Genomic DNA, 22,819 nt, shown 5'->3' on the forward strand with positions numbered 1-22,819 from the left:
CCCCTGCACCGGGCCTGCAGCCCACCCCACCCCAACCCCCCCCATTCCCTCATCTGGCAACCCGGGAGGGCTCTCTGAGACTTTCTGGGGGGCGGTCAGGGGTTTAAACGTGAGCTCTTCCCTTGCCCTTCTGGGCCTTGGGCGCTCAGTCCGCAGGACGGTCAGTCTAGGCTCAAAGACGGCTGCCCCCCGTGTAGTGCAAAGGCTGAGGCCCAGGGCGGGCTGGGACCCTGTGAGGGCCGGAGGGCCCCGACCGCCCCTCACTCCAGCCACTGTGCCCTCCTTGCCTCCCTAAGGCTTAGGCCCAGTGGCAGGTGGACCTGCAGGGGTTTCTCCACACAGTGTGGCATTGCCCTGGCCACACCGCACCTAGAATATTAAAACCTCACTCAGGCGGCGGCTTGGAGCTTGTTAATACATTTTTAAAGGAGTGGGGGAACCTGGAGGTTTCTCATCAGCAAATGAAAGCAAAACTTTGTCAATGACTTCTGAAAGTGAAGCACTTGCCTCATCCAAGGCCTGTTTGGGGGTGAGAGGTGGGGGAGGAGGTAAGAGGTGTTATTTCAAAAGATCTGCCTTTATTAATACGTTAGGAAAAAGCTCCCTTGGTAGTATGTGTTCTTGCAGCGCCGACTAGAATCCTATAAAACATTCATGCTCGGAAAGCTGTAACAGAGAGCAGCCCCCCACGCACACCCCAAAGAGAGGCCTCAGCGGCAGGTTTCTTCCCTGAAAGGGCCACTAGAGCCCAAACGCTGCTCCTGGAAAGAACCTGCCCCAGCCTGGCTCACCAGGTCCCCAGTTCCAGGTCCATGGCCATAAGTGCCACAGGGGGGCCTTTCCCTTCACCCAACTGAGCTTGAGAGCCCTCCAGGGCACCCCTGTCACAGAGGCTGGAGTGAAGGGTAAACCCCAGGCAGCTCTGCAGCGGACCATAAGGGGGAGCAGAGGTAGGTTTGGCAGCGTTGAGGCCCTAACTCTCTCTCCCAGAGCTGGGGAGAGGCCGATCTTGCAGTTATAGGGACTTGAGGCTTCTGAGCAGCCCTCCCCTGCCCTCAACCCGCCTTTCAGCTCCCCACGCCTCTCTGCCGCCTCTCCAGCCGGGCAAGTTCCCACCTGCGGTCACTGAAGCCAATGGCCCCTGGACTCGGCCTCCACTTCCAACGGAGCCTACCCCGGGCTCCCCGCTTGGCTCTGTGCAGGGCACCAACCATCCACAAGGTCACGAGAGCTGCTGGGAGCCACCAAGGTGCCCTGCCCTCTCCCTGCCCATCCCAGCCCACACAGAGCCTGACCCTCTGCATTTACAAAACCAAGGCAGCGGCTTGGTTTGAGGAAATAAATCTAGACAACTTCGTAATGGACCTTAGAAGTTTCCACCCTCACCTCCCGTTCTAATCATAATTGGAATGGCAATTAATGGGAGGGTTCTCTTGCACTCAGGACATCTGTCAAGTAACCAGACACGTGGGTTTTGCTAAATTCTTTTATTTTTTGTTTAAATTTTCACTTCAATTTTAATTCTTGAAGAACAGCCTCGACAACATATATCGCACTCATTATAAGAAGCAAAGGGTTATATCAAAAATTATTAGTATAGAATCACAGGAAATCTGGTTTGGAACCAGAAAAAAATACAAAACAGATATAGATACATAGACACAGGACAATTTTTTTATAATTATTTGGAAAATGTTATTTTCCCCTAATTCTTGTTTCCTTTTTTTTTATGTGCATACGATGTTTAAATTTTACAAAAAAATGAAAATAAAGACTAGTATTTTACAAAATGAATAACAATGTTTGGGGTGTGTGTGTGTGTGTGTGTGTGTGTGTGTTTCTACATAGAATTCAGTCCACTTCCATGTGTGTTGTTTTCTGTACAGAATATATCCACATCCGTCCACAGTAAATCCTGGAAGGTCCATTAGTCTCCTTCTGTTTTATTAAAATTCTCATGGTCCTCTCTTCCAATTTTTTTTTTCCTTTTCTCACCAGACACAAGGTCCTTTTTCTTTCCTTTCCAACATGTTCACAGATCTGATCCTAAAGAGAGTCTCTTTCTCGTGGTTTGCAGCTCGGGTTGCATTTCTGCAGGGTGGGCTGCTCCTGTCGGCCCGGCCCACCTCCCCCCTGGCTGGCTGCACCCTGCAACAGCTGCCCGGATGTCCCCGCAGCTTTGGAGTCCATGGCCCCCGCCGGTCCTCTGAGTCTCTAGGGAGGCGGGGGCAGGTGGGAAGCGCCCAAGGTCTAGGAGCACTGGATGGACATGTAAGGCCAGTTGAAGCTGCTCCCAGACAGTAACATATCCCGGATGAGAGTTTCGATGGGGGTTTTACCTACCAAACGGACGAAGAAGAGCTGCTCGATGACCGAGGAGGACACGGTACGCAGGGAGGGCAGTCGCAGTAGGAGTTTGCCGAAGCGGCTGGGCTGGTTAGGGTACTGGCTCCTCACATACTCCTCCAGTGCGCACTGCGACTTCTCCTGCAGGCTCTCGATGTGGGCGGCATCCGACAGGCCACAGGCGTCTGGCCGTGCAGCCACAAGAAGGAGAGAAGAGGGGAGGGCACACACAGGTTAGTGAACAGCAAAGGCACAAACAAACCATGAGAAAAAAAAATTTTTTTTAGGTTGATAAGAGGGGGGAAAAGAAATAGGAGGGAAGAGGGGGGTAAAATCCTCCTCTCCATACCTCCCCAAGCCTTCCTCACCATTCCCTCCCCTCGGCCCCCAATACAAATAAAAATAAATCAACAACTCCCCACCCTCGCCCAAGCCTAGGGGAGCTGGAGACAGAAGAACACACATGCAGAGGCAGCAACCTCTCTAGTCCCTTTGTTTTTCCTCTTTCACCTTTGGATTAAATAATGTACGATGCTGGAGCCATGTTTGCTGTGCGAAGCAACCTGTCCTCCGCCTGCAGGGGAGCATCTTTCTGCTGTGCTCATTAAAGGGAGGACTTTTGCCCCTTTTGCCCCTGATTTTGGGGTGTGCAGAAGCCTTGAAGAAATACGTAGCCTGGAGGCAGTTCTTACAGGCTTCCTGGAGTCCTCCCTCTCAAACCCAAAGGACCCCAACCAAAATCCTCAAGGAGAACCTAGATTGTATAGTGAACAAACAGCTGGGGGCGGGGGCGGTGGTGGTGGTGGTGGTGGTGGTGGTGGTGGTGGTGGTGGTGGTGGTGGTAAGGAATCATGGGCTGGCAGTGCGGGAAATCAGATCGAGCCCATGCTCTAGCAGTACAGGATTTGAGATCCACTATCTGAGCAAGCGAGAACTCTGCAGCAAATCCTTGGTGAGAGTGTACGCTTCTATCTGTGCTTTAGATCAAGTAATTGAAAATTGGTCACATCTCTGTAAGCTGTATAATAATCAGAAGGAATATGGCTCAGTTACTCCAGGCTGCGGAAAGGAGACATCTTCCACGATCAGACACAAAGCTGGGCTGGAGGCAGCTGCTGTTGCTGCTTCCAAACTGGGAGGTGGGGAGTTGGGGGGGGGATTTGGGGAGACAGGCTTCCTGTCACAGGACCAAGGGGGAGAAGGCACTTACACACAATGACAGCATCTTAAAACCTGTGTGTTTATCTCCTATCAACCAGGGCTCCTCATGGTCCCCTAAAAATCTTTCAAGACAGCAGTTTATACTGTATCAACTAACTAAAGGCAAAGAAATGGAGGAGAAGGTGGAATGAAAGGAATGAAGTGAAAGCTTCTTCTCTTAGTTCAAACACCCTTGTTATTTGTTACATTAATAATAAATATTTTTAAAAAAACAGGAAGATCACAGAGGAGCCCTTTGCCAGTCAGGAGGTTGACTCGAGATCAAAGGTAGAGTTTGCTAATATATAAATCTGGGAAGAAATTCATGCATGGCAATGCCCCCAAAAGGACGTTATATAATCGTGAATGGGCAAGTGTGACCCTAAGAAGTCACACCAAACGATTCAAAGTGAAGCCCGCGTCTGCTTCTGAGTTTCTGAGCTTTATGTCTTTCTATTTCAAGAACTGGATTTACAAAGCAGTCTAACACCTTCATCTACAAGGCAATGGCCTTGAGCAAAAATACAAATAAAACTAGTGCTAATTCAAGAACTTCTGAGGCAGGTCTCTCCTTTGACCCTAGATCCAGAATGGGTTCCTCTCAGATGTCTAATTACTCCTGCCAGCCACTTGGGTGCATCCACACTGGCCTGACCTGGGAAGCCATTGAGATTTTATGGTTAGCAGGGCCAGGGCAGGAGCACTTTGGGGCTTCGTTGCTGAGAGAAGGGGCCCCCCCAGGTCTGCCCTTGGCCTTGCTTGCTAACCTGGCCCTGCTGAATGGCCACCATGCAGACTCATATTTACATATATCTTGCTTTACATGCATTATCTGCCCATTATGCCACAGGATCCCTTTCAGCCTCAGACAATGCAGTATGAAAAGGACCCACTGGTACCCCAGCAGATTTTTTTTTAAAGACCCATATGGCATCCCCTCAGGTCTGTAAAATATTTATCTGATATTTACCATTAGGGCCCTCAGAGCGCAAGGACACTACCCTTCTCCCAGCTAGGCCGCTCCAAGAGAGAGAAGCCCAGGAAAGGCTTGCTTGGGCCTTGTGCTGGCTGCTTGGATTTCTTTCCTCCTTTGAAGGCAGAACGCCTGTAGCTGGGCCTGGCTGCCAGGTGCCAGCCGGCCAGCTCTGTGGCCTCCCTCCAGCAGGAGTCCTACTTCAGGCCTGGATTCCCACCCTAGTTATTCATCCCTACTCCGGATACTCCCAGGACAGGACTCCCCCCAACTATGCACGGACAGTATGAGCGCTCAGATCAATTGGCTGGTGGTGGCAGCAAAGCTAGGTGAGCAGGGAAGGGGGGGCTGTTAATGCAGGACATATTTACATTCTACCAGATACACCCGAGATAAGAAAAGGAGGTGAATCCATGTCTCACTTTTTATGTGCTAGTGTCAATGTGGGAACCCTCAATATTTCTTTTATAGTATATGGAAAAGAAATTATGTAAATAAATAACCATTACTGCTCAGGCCCTCCCGGCTTAGCCTTTGTAGTGTAGAGAATGTATTTCATGGTGTGCATTCACAAGAGTTTAGTGTTCAGGAAATATAGATGTAATCAGCTGCCATAACTAGAAATCAAAGTTATTATTGTGCTGAAAATGGATTTATTGTATTTATGTTAACTAGATGGCTCCTTTCAGAGGAGGTCCCATTTATTTGAGGGAATATTTAGGTGTATGAATTAATGAATTTTTTTAAAAAGTAAGTTCAGGTCATGACCTAGTCCTTGGATGCTGTCCAGAATATTAAGGATTAAGCATACCATCCGGAGGCCAAATGTGAAAACCACCACAGGGAACCCCCGTGCCAGCTTCAAACACTTAGCCGGAGCAAACCTCGTTGGACAATATGTCTAAAACTGTCTTTTCCATCATTCAAAGTTTGCTTAAAAGTTGGATGACTTTGAGAAGGCTTCCCATGAATTCCCTTCTGGCTAGCAATCAAAACAAGTTTAGTCAAAAGTGGAAATGTGTTGTATGGAGGAGGGGGGGGTGAATTACTACTGACAGCTCCATTTCCATTTTCAGATATTCTGTTTGCAATTTTCCAACAAAATAATGTTATTGTTCACTTCTCAGCCTCCCTCTGCACCTTGAAGACGCAGTTCGGAAACTTCTTTGGGAAAACTTTTTAAAAAGGGACACCTTTTTTTTTTTTTTTTCCACGGGGATGTTTTAGGACGGAAAGTTGAAAGAAAAGCATGAATAATTCCACAATCTTCCCTGCAGCCAGCACAGTCCTCGCCTCTCTCTGGGAAAGGGCAGGAGATCAGAAAAGTCAAGGGAGTTCAAAGAACCTTAGTAGGGGACAAGGCAAAGGGAGGAAAGACCTTTCCTGAGAAGACCTCTGTCCAGCTCCAAGTCACATTTCTGCTTCAAGACACCTCACTGGATGAGATTTTAAAACCCCAGCTTCCCCGACACTGGCTTGCTTCCTGATTAATTTGGCTAAAGAGCCGGGGAGTAGAGAGCCAGCCAGGCCCCAGGCCTGCCAGAGCTAAAGCAGCCCGGTCGCTGCTTCCCAGGCTCTTTGTCACTTTTGAAAAACACGTTTCCATCAAGAAGACTTATTAAGATAAAATGCATTCAAACACTGAGGAGGCTATTCAATAAATCTTCCATTTGTTTTAAGGTTTGCACTTTATCCTCTTGCAAAGAATAACTCCCTCTCCCACTAGCAGACCTGCATTTGCACTGCAAGTAAAAGGGGGGCAGTCCAAGTCCACGGCTCTGGCCACCCTGCATACAAATGAGATGCTCTTGTCTAAATAAATTATCTGCTGCTCAGATCGATATTAATACTACATTTGCTACATTACAATATTGTGCAAATTTAAGAGTCATTTTAATACAATGTAAATACGATTCTTCACGCATGAAAGCCAGGAAATATTGATAGATTATACCATTGCTTACTGTTCAACAAGGCCTTGGGAAAGGGGTTTTGCCATCTTCGCTCAGGAATGGTTTTAATTTGGCCTTTGGAGGTCCTGGCTCTAGGATAGATTTATTAGGACGGTTTATTTGTTCTCTGAATGGAGGAATTAAAAACAATAGTGCCAATAATGGGAGTAAAAGTGCAGCTAACCCTACTCACAGTGGGCAAGGCCCCGGCCCCAATCTGAGTAGCTCTGTTCCCCACCAGCCTCCTTTCTGGCTTTGTTTATATTTCCCCCCATTACCTGCTGTCCCGGGTGTTTATATGTTTCCCTCTTGCAGGTTACAATAATAAAAAGCGGGCAGTGTTCTCAGAGCCTCTGACTAGAGCCTTCAAAGGCAACGTTAATGCACTTTCCTGGAAGTTAATTTGAACCATCTATCATAAGAGAAATTGTTAACATGCATGTTACCACCACCTACATTTAATTTGATATTTTTAAGGCACTCTGTTAAATTTCCAATGTCCGTGCGTTTTGCTCGGCTACGAGATTTCTCTCCGGAGGGGGCGGGGGGCGGGGAAATCGTCCCATTCTTGCGGGTCCTACAGGATTCCTTTTGTGGGTTTTTTTTTGGTTTGTTTTGTTTTTTTGCTTTTTTTGTTTTTTATCTTTCTTGTTTAGACTGAATCCGTTTTTTTACGACCCTCAATAACCTCAGCAACTGCAAACACGAATGGTTTCCGATAAGGGAAAATCAGGCAGCCATAAAGCGGGATTATTTATGATTTATTTGCGCGCCTCCTTCCCTCTGCAGGCCTGCGCGCGCCTCTCCGCGTCGGGAGCCCCTCGCGGGGAGCGTGCCGCGCGGAGGAGCAAGCCGCGTTCCCACGATCGCTGCCTCCCCTCTCCTCCCCGGGAAGCCTGCACGCCGGCGCGCACACACGCGCGCACTCGCACACACACGCCCCCCCACCCCGCACACACGCGCAGCCGGGCACTTCCAACGCCCCCTCCCCGCGCACACCCAGGCCGCGCGCCCGCCGCCCCGGGGGCCCCCGCCGCCCGCGCCCCCGCGCCCCCGCGCCCGCAGCGCCGCGCCCCCGACACGGCCACCGCCTCGGCCTCGGCCTCGGCCTGGGCGGCGGCGGCGGGGCGCGGGGGCGGCGCGGGCGGCGCGGGAGGCCCGGGAGGCCCCGGAGGCCCGGCCCCGCGGAGCGCGGCCTGCCTGGCTCCCCGGCGCCGCCTGCCCTCCCGGCGACCGCGGCCTCACCTGACGTGAACAGCACGATGGCTTTGAGGCAGCTGTACTCGGCCGAGTCGACGTGCAGCGCCTTGAGCTTCTCCACCTGCTCCTGGAAGATGCGGATGTGGTCCATGAAGGCCACGACGCGGTCGGCGGACATGGGCGAGGCATGCAGGCCGGCGGCGGCCAGCAGCGGCGCCACGTGCAGCGGCATGGAGCACTGGGCCGCGTTGAGCACGAACAGCTCGCTCCAGGTGAGGCGCAGCAGGGACACCTGGTCGGTGATCTGCAGGTCCGGGAAGAAGGGGATGTTTCGGGCCCACTCGACGGCGCTGAAGAGCAGGCGCGCGGCCAGCTCGCAGATGTTCTCGATGCCCATGATGTTGTTGGGCTGCATGCATTGGCTGCCGTAGCGCGACGTGGGGTAGGGTTCCGCGCGCAGCAGCAGCGAGATGTAGCCGGACAGGTAGCAGTGGCCGTTGAGGGGGTCCCCGTTGGTGAGTGCGTACTGGCCTGGATTGGGCTGGGTAGGAGGCATTCTTCCTCGCTGAACCGCTGACAAAAAGAAAGAGAGAAAAGAGGCAATGTGCATCCAGGGGGCTTGCGGACCTCGGCGCGCCGCCGCGCCCCCGACACAATGCGGAGGCTCATCCTGCAGCCCCGCGCGCCCCGCGCACCTTGCCCCGCGCCCGCCCGCACTCCCGGCCCGCGCCCGGAGGCGGTGTGGGGTGCGGGCCTCCAGCTCCGCGGCTCCGTGTGCCCGGCCACCGCCTGCGCCCCTGGCCACCCCGGCCCGGCCAGAGCTAGGCCTGAGCTCAGGGACACCTACCCCCCCCACCCCCGGCCCCCCAACCCCGGTCCGGCAAGGCCAAGGAAGCGCCACCCAAGCCCTCCACCACCAAGGTGCAGCACACAGGTTTAGTGAAATCCCACTCACCCCTCCAGAATGAAACAAATCAGAGTAAAACAAACAAAAAAGAACAGGCGAAGCCAGAGAGAGGTTGTGGTTCTAGGCAAACGCCTAGCCGCCTCTTCATTTGCAAGCAAGCAGGGTTTTGCTCAAAATGTTTCCATATTCTCTCAAAATGCTATAGAATTATCCTTAAAATAGATACAAGTTACATAACCACTTACAACTTTTGAATATAAAACAAGTATCCTGCACCCCTCCCCTGCCCCCTCCTCCCCTTCGCCCCACACAAAGTTCACTGTTAAAAGCAACAGAAAATTGAAAAATTCCAAGAAAAGAGTTGAACTTACAGTAGCCAAACATTATTGAAAAAAGTGGGAAATATAATTAATGTCTGTCCTGTGAGGTGCCACTGCAACCTGCAGCCAGCTTTTGCCCAGTGAATGCACGAGCTTGCAACTGCAAAAACACTGGATTCATTAACCATCTGAATGCAAAACGTAAGCATGCTTTGAGTTCTTAAAGCTGACCAAAGTTTTTTTTTTTTTTTTAATGTGTATGTTTTACTTCAACAGTGCCAGCGTTTTAAATTGCCATGTAAACAAAGACAACTTTAGGAAAAGTTAGGGCTACTGAACTCTCCCCCCCCCCCAACAAATTAATATAGATATGTCCATGTACACATAGCTGTCTTATTTCAGGTTGTGCACTATTTTCTTAAGTTTGCTTTGATTCTAATTTTAATGCAAGCCCCAATGCAATTTAAGCTCTTGAAACATAACAGCTAGAATACTTTTTTCTAATTATAGTTTTGAACTTGGCAGTTATTTTTCAATTAAATGAGAGCACAATTCAGTTTTTTTTTTTTTTCAGATGCCTACAAAATCTCCCTGGAGCTAGAAATGAAGTCGTCATATTTGCCTGCTCCTTGAGATCTGAAGGAATTCAATTTCTTTTCTTGTGGCATATAAAATATAATTTTAAAGTCAATTACAAGAAGGAGTAATCTGCATTCTGCAAAATTGACTGGTTCGCTAATTTGACTATAAGACATCTTTAATGATTGTCAGGAGATAAACTTTAACTGTAAACGGCTAAATATATTTATAAGAAAAGTGCTGCATCCCTTGCCACATGAACATGAAGCATATCTAAATACAACATCAAAAGTTGTGTTAAAAGAAACCGAACCCACACAACACAGAGATTAAATGAAGTGGAAGCTCATGCCAGCTGCAGTCTATGCATTATAGCCAAATCAGAAGGATCGGTAAATGCCGTTGTAAATTGTAATTTGTATGCAGTATTTAAGCGGAGGGTGGAGTTTGATGAAGAAATAAAACGAGTATCATGCTTTTAAAAAAATGACACAACTATGAAAGGACGGTTCAGTCACAAACTTTCCTTTCAAAGTAGAGGGGTGAAAACAAGGCCACAGCTCTGGAGGAGGCGGCCCCAGCTCGGTGAAGAGGAGAGGGAACCAGTGAACAGGCCAGAAGCCCCCCTTCCCCCCTAATTAGACCTACAAGTGCAATAAATCTCACTCCTCTTTTTCCAAGCTGAGCTTCCAAAAGGATGATGCAGCAATGAATCCATGGTTCAGGGTCCTCCAGTCCCCGGCCCTCCCCAGTTTTTAAATAAAGGGTATGATGAAGAAAGAGGTGGAGGGGAAAGTGGAATGAAAAAAACACACAAGAGTTTTCTGGCGGGGGGGGGGAAATAAGCACCCCCTCCCCGAGTTCATGCCAGCACAGCCCCCAAGCATCCTCACGCACACGCGGGAAAAAGACACACACCGAGCACATCCAAGACAGAGGAAGTAAAGGGATTTTAAGCCACAGCTCACGATCCCAGGGACACAATCCTGAGCAGGCAGCAGGAGGGGTGGAGGAGCCAGGGAGAGGAGCGCAGGCCGGGAGGGGGAGGCAGCGGCAGCGAGCTCGGTTGGGGAGGGGGGGGGGGTGACGCCGGGGGAGGAAGGCAGCGGGGACAGGGGAGGCTGGGACGGGGCCGGGACCGCAGGAGCTCCAGCCCCAGACAGCAGCCACCCCCGCGAGAGAAAGAAAGAGAGAGGGCCGGGGAGGCGGGCGAAGCTCAGGGAAAGAAGCAGAGAAGAAATATTCACCTTCCCGCCTCATGCCCACTTTGAGGCACTTCTTGAGGCGGCAGTATTGGCACTGGTTGCGGTGGTGCTGGTCGATGGGACAGTTCCTGTTGGCACGGCATGTGTAAGTTAAGTTCCTGCGGACGCTCCTCTTGAAGAAACTTTTGCAGCCCTCGCAGGTGAATTGGCCGTAGTGCTTGCCGCTCGACTTGTCCCCGCACACCACGCACTCGATGTGCTGCTGGCTCTGGCCCGAGCCGGGCGGGCCCTGGCCCTTGTCCCCTGCCGTGCCGGGGGTGGCGGGCGCTCCGGGCTGGCCCGGGGTCTGCGGCGTGTGCGGCGCGCCCGAGCCCGCCTGCTGCTGCTGCTCGCCGCCGCCGCCGCCGCCGCCGCGGGCCGCTTGCGCTGCGGGGTTGGGGCCGCCGGGGTTGCCCCCGGCCACGTCGTCCTGCGGATCTCGCCAGCTGCTAACTACCATTGCCATATCTTTGGGCCCGGGGAGCGCTGGGGGGAGCCGAGCTGCTCGCCGAGGGCCGCGGGGCGCGCGGGCGCGCTGGGAGGGGAAGGGGAAGGGGAAGGGGGGAGGGGGAGGGGGCGGGGGGCCCGCCGGGCGCCCCGGGGTCGCGGGAGCCGAGCCCGAGCCGGGCGCCGGCCGCTGCCTCCGCCGCCGCCGCCGCCGCCGCCGCCGCTACTGCCTCGGCCGCCCCGCTGCTGCTGCGCGCCCGCCCGCCCTGCTGGCGTTTTGTTGTGGTTCCTGCTGTTTTCTTTCTCTCTTTTTGCAGCCCCCCCAGGCTCTCTGGCTCCCCCCCCAACACCCCTGCTCCCCTCGCCCGCTCCCCCCGCGCTCCGATCCTGGGGGGGCCGCGCTCTCCTTCTCCCCCCCTCCCCACCCCCCCCCAGCCGAGCAGGCTCTCCCTTCTCTCGCTTTTTTCTTCTTCCCCAAGTTGCAAAATCAGAAATGGCACAGGCGGCAGCCGGGAGCGGCGCGGGGCGCAGCGCCGGGGGCGGCGGGCATGGGCCACGGCGCGCGCACACACTCGCCCTCCGCCTCGCCCGCACCCCCGCGCACACACACACACTCGCACACACACTCGCTCACCCGCGCCGGGCGCCCGCCCGCCCGCCCGCCCGCCGGCCGCTCGGGCTACACGCTGCGCGCGGGCTCAGCCGACATAGAGGAAGCCGGCGAGGGCGGCGGCGGCGGCGGCGGCGGCGGCGGAGGAGGCGGCGGAGGCGGCGGCGGCGGCGGCGGCGGCGGCGGCGGCGGCGGAGGAGGAGGTCGCGGCTGCAGGCGCCGCTGGAGTCGCCGCCTCAGCTGCAGCGGCGAGCGCCGCTGGAGGAGCCGGGGCCCGGGCCGGAGTCCGAGCTGGAGTCGGGGCCGCAGCCGGAGCGCGAGCCCGGGTCGGGGCCGCCCGCGCCGCCGCCGCTGTCCCGGCGGGAGCCCTGGCGGGGCTCGGGATGGAGGGGAGCGCGGAGAGCCGAGCAGGGCGCGGGGCGAGGCTGCGGGCGGCGATCAGGGCGCGCTGGTGTCGGGGGGCCAGGTCCAGGGCTGGACGCAGCCAGCCATTCAGGAAGGCAGCGCCGGAGAGAGGGAGGCAGCCGGCGACGAGGATCACACACTTTGCTCTTTTTGTTGTGCCGGTGGCGCCGGGCTCTCGCTGCCTTCTTCTTTCGGGAGGTGACGGAGAGGGAGAAAAATACGAGATAATTCACGCCGGCGACGAATTCGCAGCGAAATCGAAAAAATAAAAATCAGAAGAAAAAGAATCGCAATTAAAAAAAAAAAAAAAAAGCGAGAGACATCCAAAGTAGGTCGAATAAATAATCCTCTTCTTTTCCTCTTTCTTGCTCCTTCTTCTGCTTCTTCTGCTATAACACACAGAGCTAGTTAAAAAAACCCTGGAGATCGCCCAAAAATGTTCTTTTTTTAGTATTTTAAATAAGTGCTCTTCAGCCGGGAACCAACACCCTCCCTCCAAAAAAAATCATATATGTATAAAATAACGATAAGAAGAATACGAAGGGGGTGCCTCCTCCTCCTCCTCCTTTTTTTTTTTTTTTTTGTAAGTTTAGCCCTCTCTCTTCTGCAGGAATGGAGTAAAAGGCAAGGAGGAGGGAGAAAAAGAGAAAGAAGAAGAAGAATACGAGGGAAACAACTAATAGAATATGTAAGAAAAGAAAAGGGAGAGAGGAGAGAAGGGAAGAGAAGAGAAAGAGATTGAGAGAGATTGAGAGAGAGAGGCGGAGGAGGAGAAGAGAGAGAGAGAAGGGAGAGAAGAGAGAGAGGAGAGAGAGAGAGGAGAGAGAGAGAGAGGAGAGAGAGAGAGACCCCAAAATTGAATGCGTTTAAACGGGAGGACTCGCAGAGCAATGTTTCCGAAAGGGGGATCTGCGCGAATGTCTGTATATAGTGAACTTTGACACTACTATTGAAACTGACACGTTTCTATGGAGATCGCTGCCTTATATGGAGCTCGTGTCAAGGAGCCAAGAGAAGGGCTGCTGGCAACTGATAATCAAAGGCGACTGACTGGTCAGAGCCCTGAATCGGGGGGGAGAGAAAATGGGAGTCTAAGGTTAGCCAAGCCTCCAGCACGCCATTGGTTGGATAGCCCCTCCCCCCTCCTCTTTTTCTTTCTTTCTTTTTTTTTTCTTCCCCCTCCCTCTTAGCTACCTACTGACGGGGATGGTGAGGGGAGGAGGAGGGAAAGTGAGGGAGGGGGTGTGCTTCTGACAAGCGCAATTTACATTGAGATCGCCCTGCGCTGCTATTTACTCTGAGACCTGATTAGTATGGGTCGTCTATGGTCACACACACACACACACACACGCACGCACGCACACCAGAGGGGGAAGGGATGGCGAGGGGGAGAATGCCTTGCAATGGGTAAAAGGGAATGAGAAGGAAATTATTTTGATTTCTTCCGAAAAGTTTTTAAAATTAGGTCTCGGGAGCGTGAAGAGAGTGTCTTTGAAAATGTTGGGGAAATTTTTTAATGAGAATTAAACTCTCACCATCTTAATGATTCACGAAATATACTGGGTTTGGATTGTTTTCTTCGTTGACACTTAAGCATATTCCAAGTGTGGATTCTGCTCATTTTATATCCTTTTAAGAAACAAGGTAGGGACTTCCTTTTTTTTTTTTTTTTTTTTTGGCCCAAAGTACGCGTTGGTTTTTAAAGGTTTAATTATGACAAAACACACTCCTGGAATATGCAGCTATTGCCACAAAATCAATCTGAATCAACGGCTCCTATTCATCCCATGATGATTTTAAAAATAAACTTTACACTCAATCCGATTTTTCCTTCTTCCTTTTTTTCCTGTTTGGTATTCTCAGGCTGTTCCAAACTTCAAACAACGCTTAAATAATTATTAATAAAACAGTAGTAAGTCCTCGTATGCGGGGGTTTGGGGGGTGCAATTAGAGCAGTCAAGTCGGAGTCCCAGGAAAAGAGGGAAGGGGCGAGCGACCGACAAGGGAAAATGGGAGATGGGGAGAGGTGGGGGAAGGGGAGTGGAGGGGGAGGAAGATGGGGGAGAGGGAGGAGGACGGGGGAGCGGGAGGGACAGAGGCAGGGAGAGAGAGAGAGAGAAGGAGAGATTGAGAGAGAGGGAAGGAGGGAGAGGGGGAGGGAGGGAAGGGGAGAGAGGGAAAGGGAGAGAGAAGGAGAGGAAGAGGGAGGAGGAGAGGGGGAGAGAGGAAGAGGGAGGGGGAGGGGAGGGGGAGAGAGGGAGAGGGAGGGAGGGAGGGAGGGAGGGAGAGGGAGAGGGAGAGGGAGAGGGAGGAGGAGGGAGAGGGAGAGAGAGAGAGAGAGAGAGAGAGAGAGAGAGAGAGAGAGAGAGGGAGAGAGAGAGAGAGAGAGAGAGAGAGAGAGAGAGAGAGAGAGAGAGAGAGAGAGAGAGAGACACCCCGGTTCCCGAAGGCGATTGGTCGCGGGAGGAGGGGCGGGCAGGAGGAGCGGTCCCGCCGCGGGGCCTGCAGGAATCGCTGGCTCCGGCTGCCACCTAGCGGACGGGAGCCGCGCCCGGGAGGCGCACAGCCGGCTCTCTCCTCCCCTCCCCGCAGGCAGCCTGCGCCTTTTCTCCAAACGGAGACAGCACTTTGAAAATTCTTTCAATGGATTTTTTTCCTTGAAAGATCGTACTGGGGAAAATGATACTTCTATTAGTTACATATTCTCCAATAGCACACTGGCACCCCCCTCGTTCTGAGATCGCTCCCTAGGCAGGCTCAGGCGGGCGCGGAGCTGCGCGGAGTGACAAAGCCGCCGCGGCCGCCGCTGGGGGTGGGAGCCGCGCTCGCCCGCCCCTCGCCTCGGGAGAGCGTAAAAGTTTGTCTCAGCTCCAGCATCCCGATCCTCAACACGCCCTCAGGTAAAGGTGGGAGTAAATGGCCACGCTGTACTGGCAGAGGTAGGGCTTGCTTTTTGATACTCGTTCTCACTTTAAATTTCACCAGGGAGGGGTCGGGGAAGCGCTGCGTGTTTGGGGTGCGTTTTGCGCTCTCCGGTCTCTCCAGCCTGCAAGTCGGGAGTCCGCGGCCGCTTAGCGACTAGCGACGGTCTTAACGAGCAGAATAAAGCCTTTTCCGTGCCTGCCCCACAGCCCCTCCAGCTCGAATAATGGAGAGACAGTCCGTGCACTCTGCAAGCGGCGGCCCATTGTACGCGGCCGGCGGAGGGGAGGCGGCCGGGCGGCCGGGGCTCCCTGCCCTCGGCCCTCTCCCCGCGGACGCTCTCACGTCTCCTGGTCAATTAAAAGGGGGGGGGGGGAACGAACACGATTAAAAGACCAAAAAAAAAAAAAAAAAAGGAGAGAGAGATAAAGAAAGAGAAGAAAAGATTAAAAAGAGAAAGAAAAAAGGAGAACAAGCTTTCTATATATAAATTCTGAATTTTACTCCCCGTGTAGCACAGAGGCAGGCAGTCGAGGGCAGAGGAGGCGGCAGAGGAGAGGGAGCCCGGGAGAGGAGAGAGGCCGCGGAGAGGGACGGAGCCAGAGGAAGAGGAGGCGGAGGCGAGCGCCCGGGAACGCGAGGCCCCCCGGACGCCCTCGGACCCCGCACCGTGCGCCCTGGGCGCCCGAAGCCGCGCCGGGCCGAGTCCTTCCCACCCAGGCAAGTAACGCAACGGTTCTCGTTTCTTTTGAACCCGGGGCCGGCCACGCGCACAGGTCGGAGGCGGGCGCGCGGGGCCTCCGCAGGCCGGGGCCGCAGTGCGGGCGGGCCGGGCGGGACGAGGGGAACTGCCCGCGGGGCCTGCTCGCCGGCCTCCCCGGCCTCCCCGGCCTCGCCGGCCTCCCCGGCCTCCCCGGCCTCCGTGGCGCCCGGCTGCAGGCAGCGACCGCGGCCGCCGCGCCCTCGCCCTCCCGGAGCCGGGCACCGCGCAGGCCGGCGGCAGCCCCGATTCCAAACGGGTCTCCCCACCCCCATCCCCGCGCCCCTGCCCCCGCCCCCGCCCCGCGCGGCAGGGGCGGGGGGCGGGGGGCGGCGGGGGACCCCGGGGCCGAGTCCTGGCCGGGCTGGCCCTGCGGCCCGCGCCCCGCCGCCCACCTGCGGGCGCCGCGTGGAACGGGATCCCCTAGCGTAACGCGAGCGATGGCTGCCCCTGTGATGCGGGCGACAGTGCCGGCGGACTGCAGGGGGACCCCGAGCCGCTCCCCCCGGCGGAGCACCCGCGGCGCCCCGCCGCCCAGCCCGGCTCCCCGCGCCGCCGCGCGAGCGCGGGGGCGGGGAGGGGTCAGCCCCCGGGGTGGGGACCGAGGGGGTGTGCGGGGAACCGAGAGCCTCGATTGGAACCTACGCGAGCGCTCTCCCGGCGCTGGGCAGGGGCGCGCGTTTGCGTCAGAGGGCGCGCAGGGCTGGCGCAGGGGGCGGGGGAGCCGACGCCGGGGCCGCGCCCTGGGGCTGCGCCCTGGGGCTGCGGGGGGCTGCGGGGGCTGCGGGGGCTGCGGGTGCTGGAGACCCGGCCCGCCCCGCCCCGCCCCGCCCCGCGAGGTCGCCCTGGGTCGGGCCGAGACTCCCCGGGAGCGGCGGACCCTATTCTCCCCCACTGTGGGCTCTGTGTGCCGGCCCCCACCCCGAGCTTCCAAATTTGAAAGAGGCCCCGGGGGATGGGGACGACTGGGGGCCCTGAGGCTTCGGGCGAGGCCACCCGCTCCTCCGTAGGAGGGGAAGGAGGGGCGCAGTGCCCGGCCCCGGCCCCGGAGGTGGGGGCTCTTGGTGGTGGTGGTGCCCAGTGGCTGGCGCAACTCTCTGCTTTTGGGGAGCGGGGGACAGATCGCCCTCCTGCCGGCTCTGCGTGCTACATCTCTGTCTCAAGAGGGGGCAGGCAGGGAGAAACCCAGGTGTTCCGTTCGAGGAAAGGTGCTGGCCCCCTCTGGGACTCGTCCAGCCCCAGCGGACCTCGGGGCTGTCTTCTCAGGGCCCTTGTGTTCCCCACCGCGCGGGCGCACTCTGCGTGCCTCCACTGTGCTCCCAGCCTCAGTCCTAGCGAAATGGCCTCCACCGAGCCCCTGGGGGTCAGCTCAGGTCCTGGGCCGCTCTGCTTTCTCCCTTTGAGGCTGTCCTTTGTTACCGGTTCAACCTGGCACACTGGTCCTGGGGCCTTAGGCACCCCACGCTCAACCAGGACATAAGTTATCTGTTGTTGTTGGGTAGAACAGAAAAATGATCAGATTTTCTGGGAGCATATAGGTCCCCAAACTGAAACCCCACCCAAGAGTCCAGGCACACGCAGCTGCAGGGAAGGCAAACACAGTTGCAATATCCACCCTTCTTTCACTCCCCTTCTTCAGCGCTCTTTCCCTCCTTTCTCACTCATGCCCTTCATGTCCATTGCCTTTAAGTGTACGCTCTCGTGGATGTGGCTCTTGGACCTAGACCCGCTCTGGCGCTTGCCTCAGTACCCTTCTTGAGGCTGCCAGGTCACTAGTGGCTTATATACTGGGTCCTCTCCACGGTGCCTCTCTACTGGTGAGGCCCATCCAGGGATGGGAAAAGGCTCACCAGGGTCTGGACTCCCCAGCTTCCTTTCTGAAGGCTTCCTCTGTCTAGTCTCCATAGGCCCATTCAGGGCACACAGTCTCCAGTGTGGTTCCCCTAAGAGATGGTGAGAAGTTACCCCTCTGCTTGGGAAAGAGGAATCAGGCTGTAAAGCTTAAAACTTCCCTTGTGGTTTGCTGGCATCATGGCTCAGCCTTCATCACTTTTTAAAAAGATCTTCCACACAACACTTGATCTCTCCTAGCTGGATAGCCGGCAAACACTTAGGACCTGCTGGGAGAAGGAGAGAAGCAAAGATTGGTGGCTGCATGTACTGCACTGACTTGCATTCTTGGAGCCAGAGTCCGGATCCAAGCAGACTTTCTGGTGGATCAACACCCCCCTACCCCAAATCTTTCTTTCCAGGAAGGCCCAAAGCATTCTTCATTAGTCCTGACCTTTTTGATATTGGTATTTTGCTCTTCCAAAACTCACCAGATCATTTCTCTTGGCTTTTTGGTAAATCACAGTAAACAAAGGTGGTGGTCTTGAGAAAATATTTTCTACATCTAGTTCAAGGGTGATGAGATGCTACAAATGACCAGGTATGTGTAGACAGTCATCTCCTGTACCTCTTCCCTACCCCTAAATTGTTAAAAGTGGTGTTTTTCTGTTTAGAGAGACCAGAAAGCAGAAATAACCGTGTGTTATCACGCTCATCTGGAGAAATGAACATGCCTGCAATCATTGGGAGAAAGGTCAGTTCTTCTGCTCTTACTGCAGACCTTTCCCAAAGATCTTGTTTTAAAGGTGCTGAATCAATTAGTCTCCCTTGGCATGAGATTAAGGCCGGGCAGAAAACAGTTAAAGAAGATATGTTTAAAATGGTCTTCAAAATGATACTTTGAAGAAAAGGGTGGAGAGAGGCACAGTAATGCCTGCCCAGTGTTTCGTGATTATTAATAAGTCAAAATGCAAACCCAAACAAACAAACACCCCTGCCTATATCAAAAATTCGCCCCCCGCCCCAAGACTGAACTCAGTATATATTGTGGCTGCCCAGCCGTAGAAAGTTCTGCCTTTGTTGAAGTGAAAACAAGGATGGAAAGGCCAAAGTGGGAGCTGGGCTTCTGCTGGACCGCCTGCTCTGCGCCTGCCCAGGTTGAACCACAGATCAGTAGGCTTGCATATTCACCATCACTCTGGTAGCCTGGGCAGTTTTTCTTTGTCAAAAAACCCGTTTTACCTTATAAAATGGTTTACATTTCTATCACAAGCCAGCCAGTTAAAGCACGTGTTTTGGAAAGAGAGATAAGGGAAGCAGTTCCCCTTTCTGCTTGGACCTCCAGTTAAGAGGGCCAGGAGTAGCCACGGGAGGATGGCAGGAGAGCTAGTGCTGACCTTTGGATGCAAATCAAGCCTTTTATCGGAGGAAAAGTGACAATCATTCCTAGCACACTAGAGAAGCCAAGGCCAAATATTTACTTTTTGTAAAAATCAAGCCTTCGCTATCTAAATGCATTTATGCAAAAGAAGGAAAGAACTGGAGACTTTTATGCTACAGAGTGTATTTCCTTATTTTAAATGCTGGACTAGAGTGAAGAATAAGTGCATGGTTCTTTTTCCTGGGGGAAATGGGCCGGATTTGGATGAAGAGTTGGAATTTTGAAATGATTTTGAAGCTTGTTAAAGTTCCCTGACAATACAATCCACCACACCATATAATAATTTCTCTTAATAGTTACCTGTTAGAGCACCTATTTCTTTTACTGCAGGATTAGCCCATGAGAGTAGATCTGAGTTGGACATTTACGGATTAAAGATTGCTCAAATATGTTTAATTCTTTAATGTCACTTTTAAAACTATCTATAAGATAAACTGGTGAAAAAGTATTGACTTACAAAGCCACCAGATCTGTTGGTAACCGTGGTCATTTTACAATAGTAGTATTTACCTATCGGAAAGTTGATCTAAATAATAAAGCTAACATTTCCTTCTAAACTGTCAGTGGAAAGATATGTTTATTACAGTGTCTTCCATCGGCGGTGAGAAGGGGGTTAGGTAAAGTTTAAATGAAAAAGAATGAGCACAGTACACCACTGATATAAACCACATGGAGCAGTAAATAATTATGCCCTCTCTTATGCTATGTCTATTTTATTTACCTGTTTTGGAGGCGAATAATAAACCTAGCCTAACTATGGGAGGAGTTAATAAAGTATTCGAAAGGCATGATCTAACAAAACTTGAGAATAGTTCTGTTTTATTGTTAACCCTTTGCAGGAAATCTTCTGAAGCTGAAAAGAAAAAGGAAAGGGCTTTTGTGTTAGTTGATCCTTGGCTATTCTAGGGCTCAGGTTGGTGTGAAAGGGATGAGGAGGTCACTTGAAATCTCCTTTTATCTACTCTTATTTTCTCTCTGGATCAGCAACTTTGAATAGACATCATCTAATCGCTCTTAATGGAAAGAAACTATGGGAGCAATGAAATGCCTTTACTCCAGAAGTGAATACATATGTGTGGATAGCTAGCTGAGCTTGCGTAGGGCTACGTTTCTGCACACATGTGCTTAGAGATTTTTCGGAGTGCATAGATATATATATATAAAAGTTTCTGGGGGCAGGGTTTGATTGGGTGGGTTATTTTGCCTTTACACACACCCCCACACAAAGATTCTCTACCAATCCTGGTGATACTGTCAGCTGACTCTTCCTTCAGCTTTTTCTTGCTCTGGGTCTCTGAGATGTCATATTTAAGTCCCCCCAAAGAAAGCAAATAACTGAGAGCACGATGGACAGTCTTTTAGTGAAAACATTTTATTTTCTTTGTTTTCACCTGGAAGTTACACTAACCGGGGGATTTCTTTTCAGAGGGTAGAGATTGTGTGACAGGTGAGAGGTGATGGGTTAAGGCGAGACCATTACTTTCAATAGCTCCCCAGCATTTTTTTCTTTTCGGCCTTTCTTGGGATTAAGTTGGTTAAAACACAATAAATAAATGGAAAACAAGAGTCCACCATTAGGCAGTTTAAAAGTTGTTCTTGCTATGGATACATATCTTTAAATCTTTGAAACTGAGAAACTGATTACAATTTGTTTTGAAATTAGAATTCCTCTTGTAAGTCTCATACGCTAACTAAAATACCACCTAAGTTGTCTTCCATAAGCATTACATTGACTTTAAAAAAGAGGAACAGCCCACAGCTGAAGTATAAATGACTATCCAGAAAAGGACATTTGATTTCTAGGACTGAAAGCACTGGGCTTTACCTCCTAAGAAGCTCTCCGCTCTCTCTACCAACCGCCCCCCCCCCCCCCCAAGTTCTTTTAAGTAAGATTCACATTGCTCCTAGAGCCTGGGTCACTTTGCTGTAAATTCCTTTAGAGGAATACATGGTTACCGAGGCTACAGGTTCCCACATCAACATGCCAGCCTCCCTGCCCCCTGCTCCAGATTGCAGAGACCCTTGGCTGTCAGGGCTGGGACCTTGAACCCCTCCCATCTACCCCAGCCTACAGGAGATCGAAGTTCCAAAGTTTGAGGTTGGGAGGGAGAGGATTAATCCCTCTTTAACTCCTCTCCTTACCGTCCTCAATTCTGAACCCCAACAGATCCGTTTCCTGGTGTTTCCTGGTGAATAAGAGGGTAGGAGCCGCCCTGTCTAATAAAGATTAAATTAAGTAGAAGAATCCCAGCCGTTGGATATTTGGAAGCTCCGGTGGGGCGTCAAACCGACGTTTAACACATTTTTTCCACTCACTGTGCACAAGTATTGTATTCATTGGGCTTAGCTTTAAAAAGGAAAGAAGAAAAAAGATAAGGAAAGAAAAGAGAAAAGAAAAAGAAAGAAAAAAAAAAGTCCAGAAGAAACCCCAATATCAAGGGTGAAGTGACTTTATGTTCAGAGAGGCTGCAGGCAGGAGCAGGGCTTCTTGACTTTTCTGGTCTTTTATTTCCTCAAACTACTCCAAGAATTGGAGCCTCCCTCTGCCCAATGAGGGCTCAGAATTTTGCTGTTTTGGTGGGACACCAAAACACCCTTATCCTTTAGGGACAGTCTGGTGGCTCAGGATCAGGACTGGGTGTGTGAGAGGAAAGGTGAGCTCAGAACTTAGTCACTTTTTCTGTGCTTACTTTTAACCAAGGTTTTGGTAGCATGCACTGAGCAGTCTCCTTCAGTTACTGCCCAGTAGGAGAGACAATGGCTTTTTCTGTCCGCCGTGTTGAGCGAGCTGGACACTGACCTTGAAGCTGGGGCGGCCAGGCACTCCCTCCCCTGGGAATCCTACCGGCCCCCAAATACTGGCCTCTCACTCCCACCTGCTTCTTTAGTTCCAGGGCACAGTCTGGAGGGGCAAAAGGCAAGTCCCTTCGTGCCAATGCCTCGTTCCTGCAAATACAACACTGAATAAATTAACCTCAAACCAGCTAGTTGGGGTGTAGTAGTTTAGCAGGACTAATTGCAGACAATGGAGCTGAAATGACTTTTCCAATTAGCTGCTGGTTGGAGTTTAGTTGGAGGAACTGTCAGCTCCAACGATGGGTAATTGCTTTATTGCTCACAAAACTATCATCTATTTAGAACATATGTGCTAATTACTCTGGATGGGCGTCGAAAAAGAGACCATAAATCTAATAGCACTTAAAAAAGTCTATGGTGCTCGTAAGCAACCCCAGCCCAGGTTGGCGTGATGGATGGCTGTCTTTCAGGAAGGCGAGGGTTTGGACTAGAGGCACCGACGGGATGCTTTGGTCACATCGCGTGCATGAGAGCGAGGGACCAGCGCAGCTGCGCCGAGGTTATAAATCACTGTCATCAAAACCAGTCCCCTCTTTCGCGGCGCACTTTTTTTTTTTCATCTTCGCAAAAGATTACTTTAGAAATCTTTTAATTGGATTACGCTGGGAAATTAATCTCCTTTAGCCTTGGCTAAATTTATTGTGGTCAGTGTCGGGAGGAAAGCCCTGTAACTGCAGTGAGGGCCACGTCCCCTATTCCCCCCTTCCCTTAGCTCTCGGGGCCTCCCAGCTGCAGACGACAGCCTTGCCCCAAGTCCTAGGGAGTGATGGGGTGAGAAAGAGCGGAGAGACATGTCTGTGCAGAGGTCCGCGGCGGTCCCTGGTGAA

General features: G+C 52.7%; 1 protein-coding gene and 1 long non-coding RNA gene across 6 annotated transcripts in view; one reads left to right on the top strand and one right to left on the bottom strand.

The window, feature by feature from the left end:
* Positions 1-1,472: 1,472 nt before the first annotated feature.
* NR2F1 (nuclear receptor subfamily 2 group F member 1) lies at positions 1,473-11,374 on the bottom strand. 4 transcript variants are annotated; one of them, XM_072736801.1, is made up of 4 exons: positions 10,396-10,506; positions 8,950-9,058; positions 7,717-8,244; positions 1,473-2,531 (listed from the first exon to the last, which is right to left on the bottom strand). In XM_072736801.1, the coding sequence occupies exons 2-4, from the start codon at positions 8,960-8,962 to the stop codon at positions 2,251-2,253; spliced, it is 822 nt and encodes a 273-aa protein (XP_072592902.1). In that variant the 5' UTR covers positions 8,963-9,058; positions 10,396-10,506; the 3' UTR covers positions 1,473-2,250. The 4 variants fall into 4 exon arrangements, with proteins under 4 accessions (XP_072592902.1, XP_072592901.1, XP_025848689.1 ...); XM_072736800.1 differs by lacking the exons at positions 8,950-9,058; positions 10,396-10,506 and adding an exon at positions 10,725-11,374; XM_025992904.2 differs by lacking the exon at positions 10,396-10,506 and having other exon boundaries at positions 8,950-9,974.
* A 4,315-nt stretch (positions 11,375-15,689) lies between these two features.
* LOC112915493 (uncharacterized) overlaps positions 15,690-22,819 on the top strand; it is a 141,759-nt gene continuing 134,629 nt past the window's right edge. For both annotated transcript variants that reach the window (XR_011997033.1, XR_011997032.1), the window contains exon 1: positions 15,690-15,829. This is a non-coding gene — a long non-coding RNA (uncharacterized lncRNA). The remainder of the gene's footprint in view (positions 15,830-22,819) is intronic.

The sequence above is a fragment of the Vulpes vulpes genome, chromosome 14, assembly GCF_048418805.1.
Source record: "Vulpes vulpes isolate BD-2025 chromosome 14, VulVul3, whole genome shotgun sequence".
NCBI lineage: Eukaryota > Metazoa > Chordata > Mammalia > Carnivora > Canidae > Vulpes > Vulpes vulpes.

What these genes read in the sequence shown, in the direction of transcription:
- NR2F1 (XM_072736800.1), bottom strand. Translation starts at nt 11,187, where the DNA reads ATGGCAATGGTAGTTAGCAGCTGGCGAGATCCGCAGGACGACGTGGCC. An exon ending in AGTGGGCATGAGGCGGGAAG is followed by an intron (nt 8,245 to 10,724) that starts GTGAATATTTCT and finishes TCTTTTTGTCAG; the next exon opens with CGGTTCAGCGAGGAAGAATG. An exon ending in CATCGTGCTGTTCACGTCAG is followed by an intron (nt 2,532 to 7,716) that starts GTGAGGCCGCGG and finishes CTGCACGGCCAG; the next exon opens with ACGCCTGTGGCCTGTCGGAT.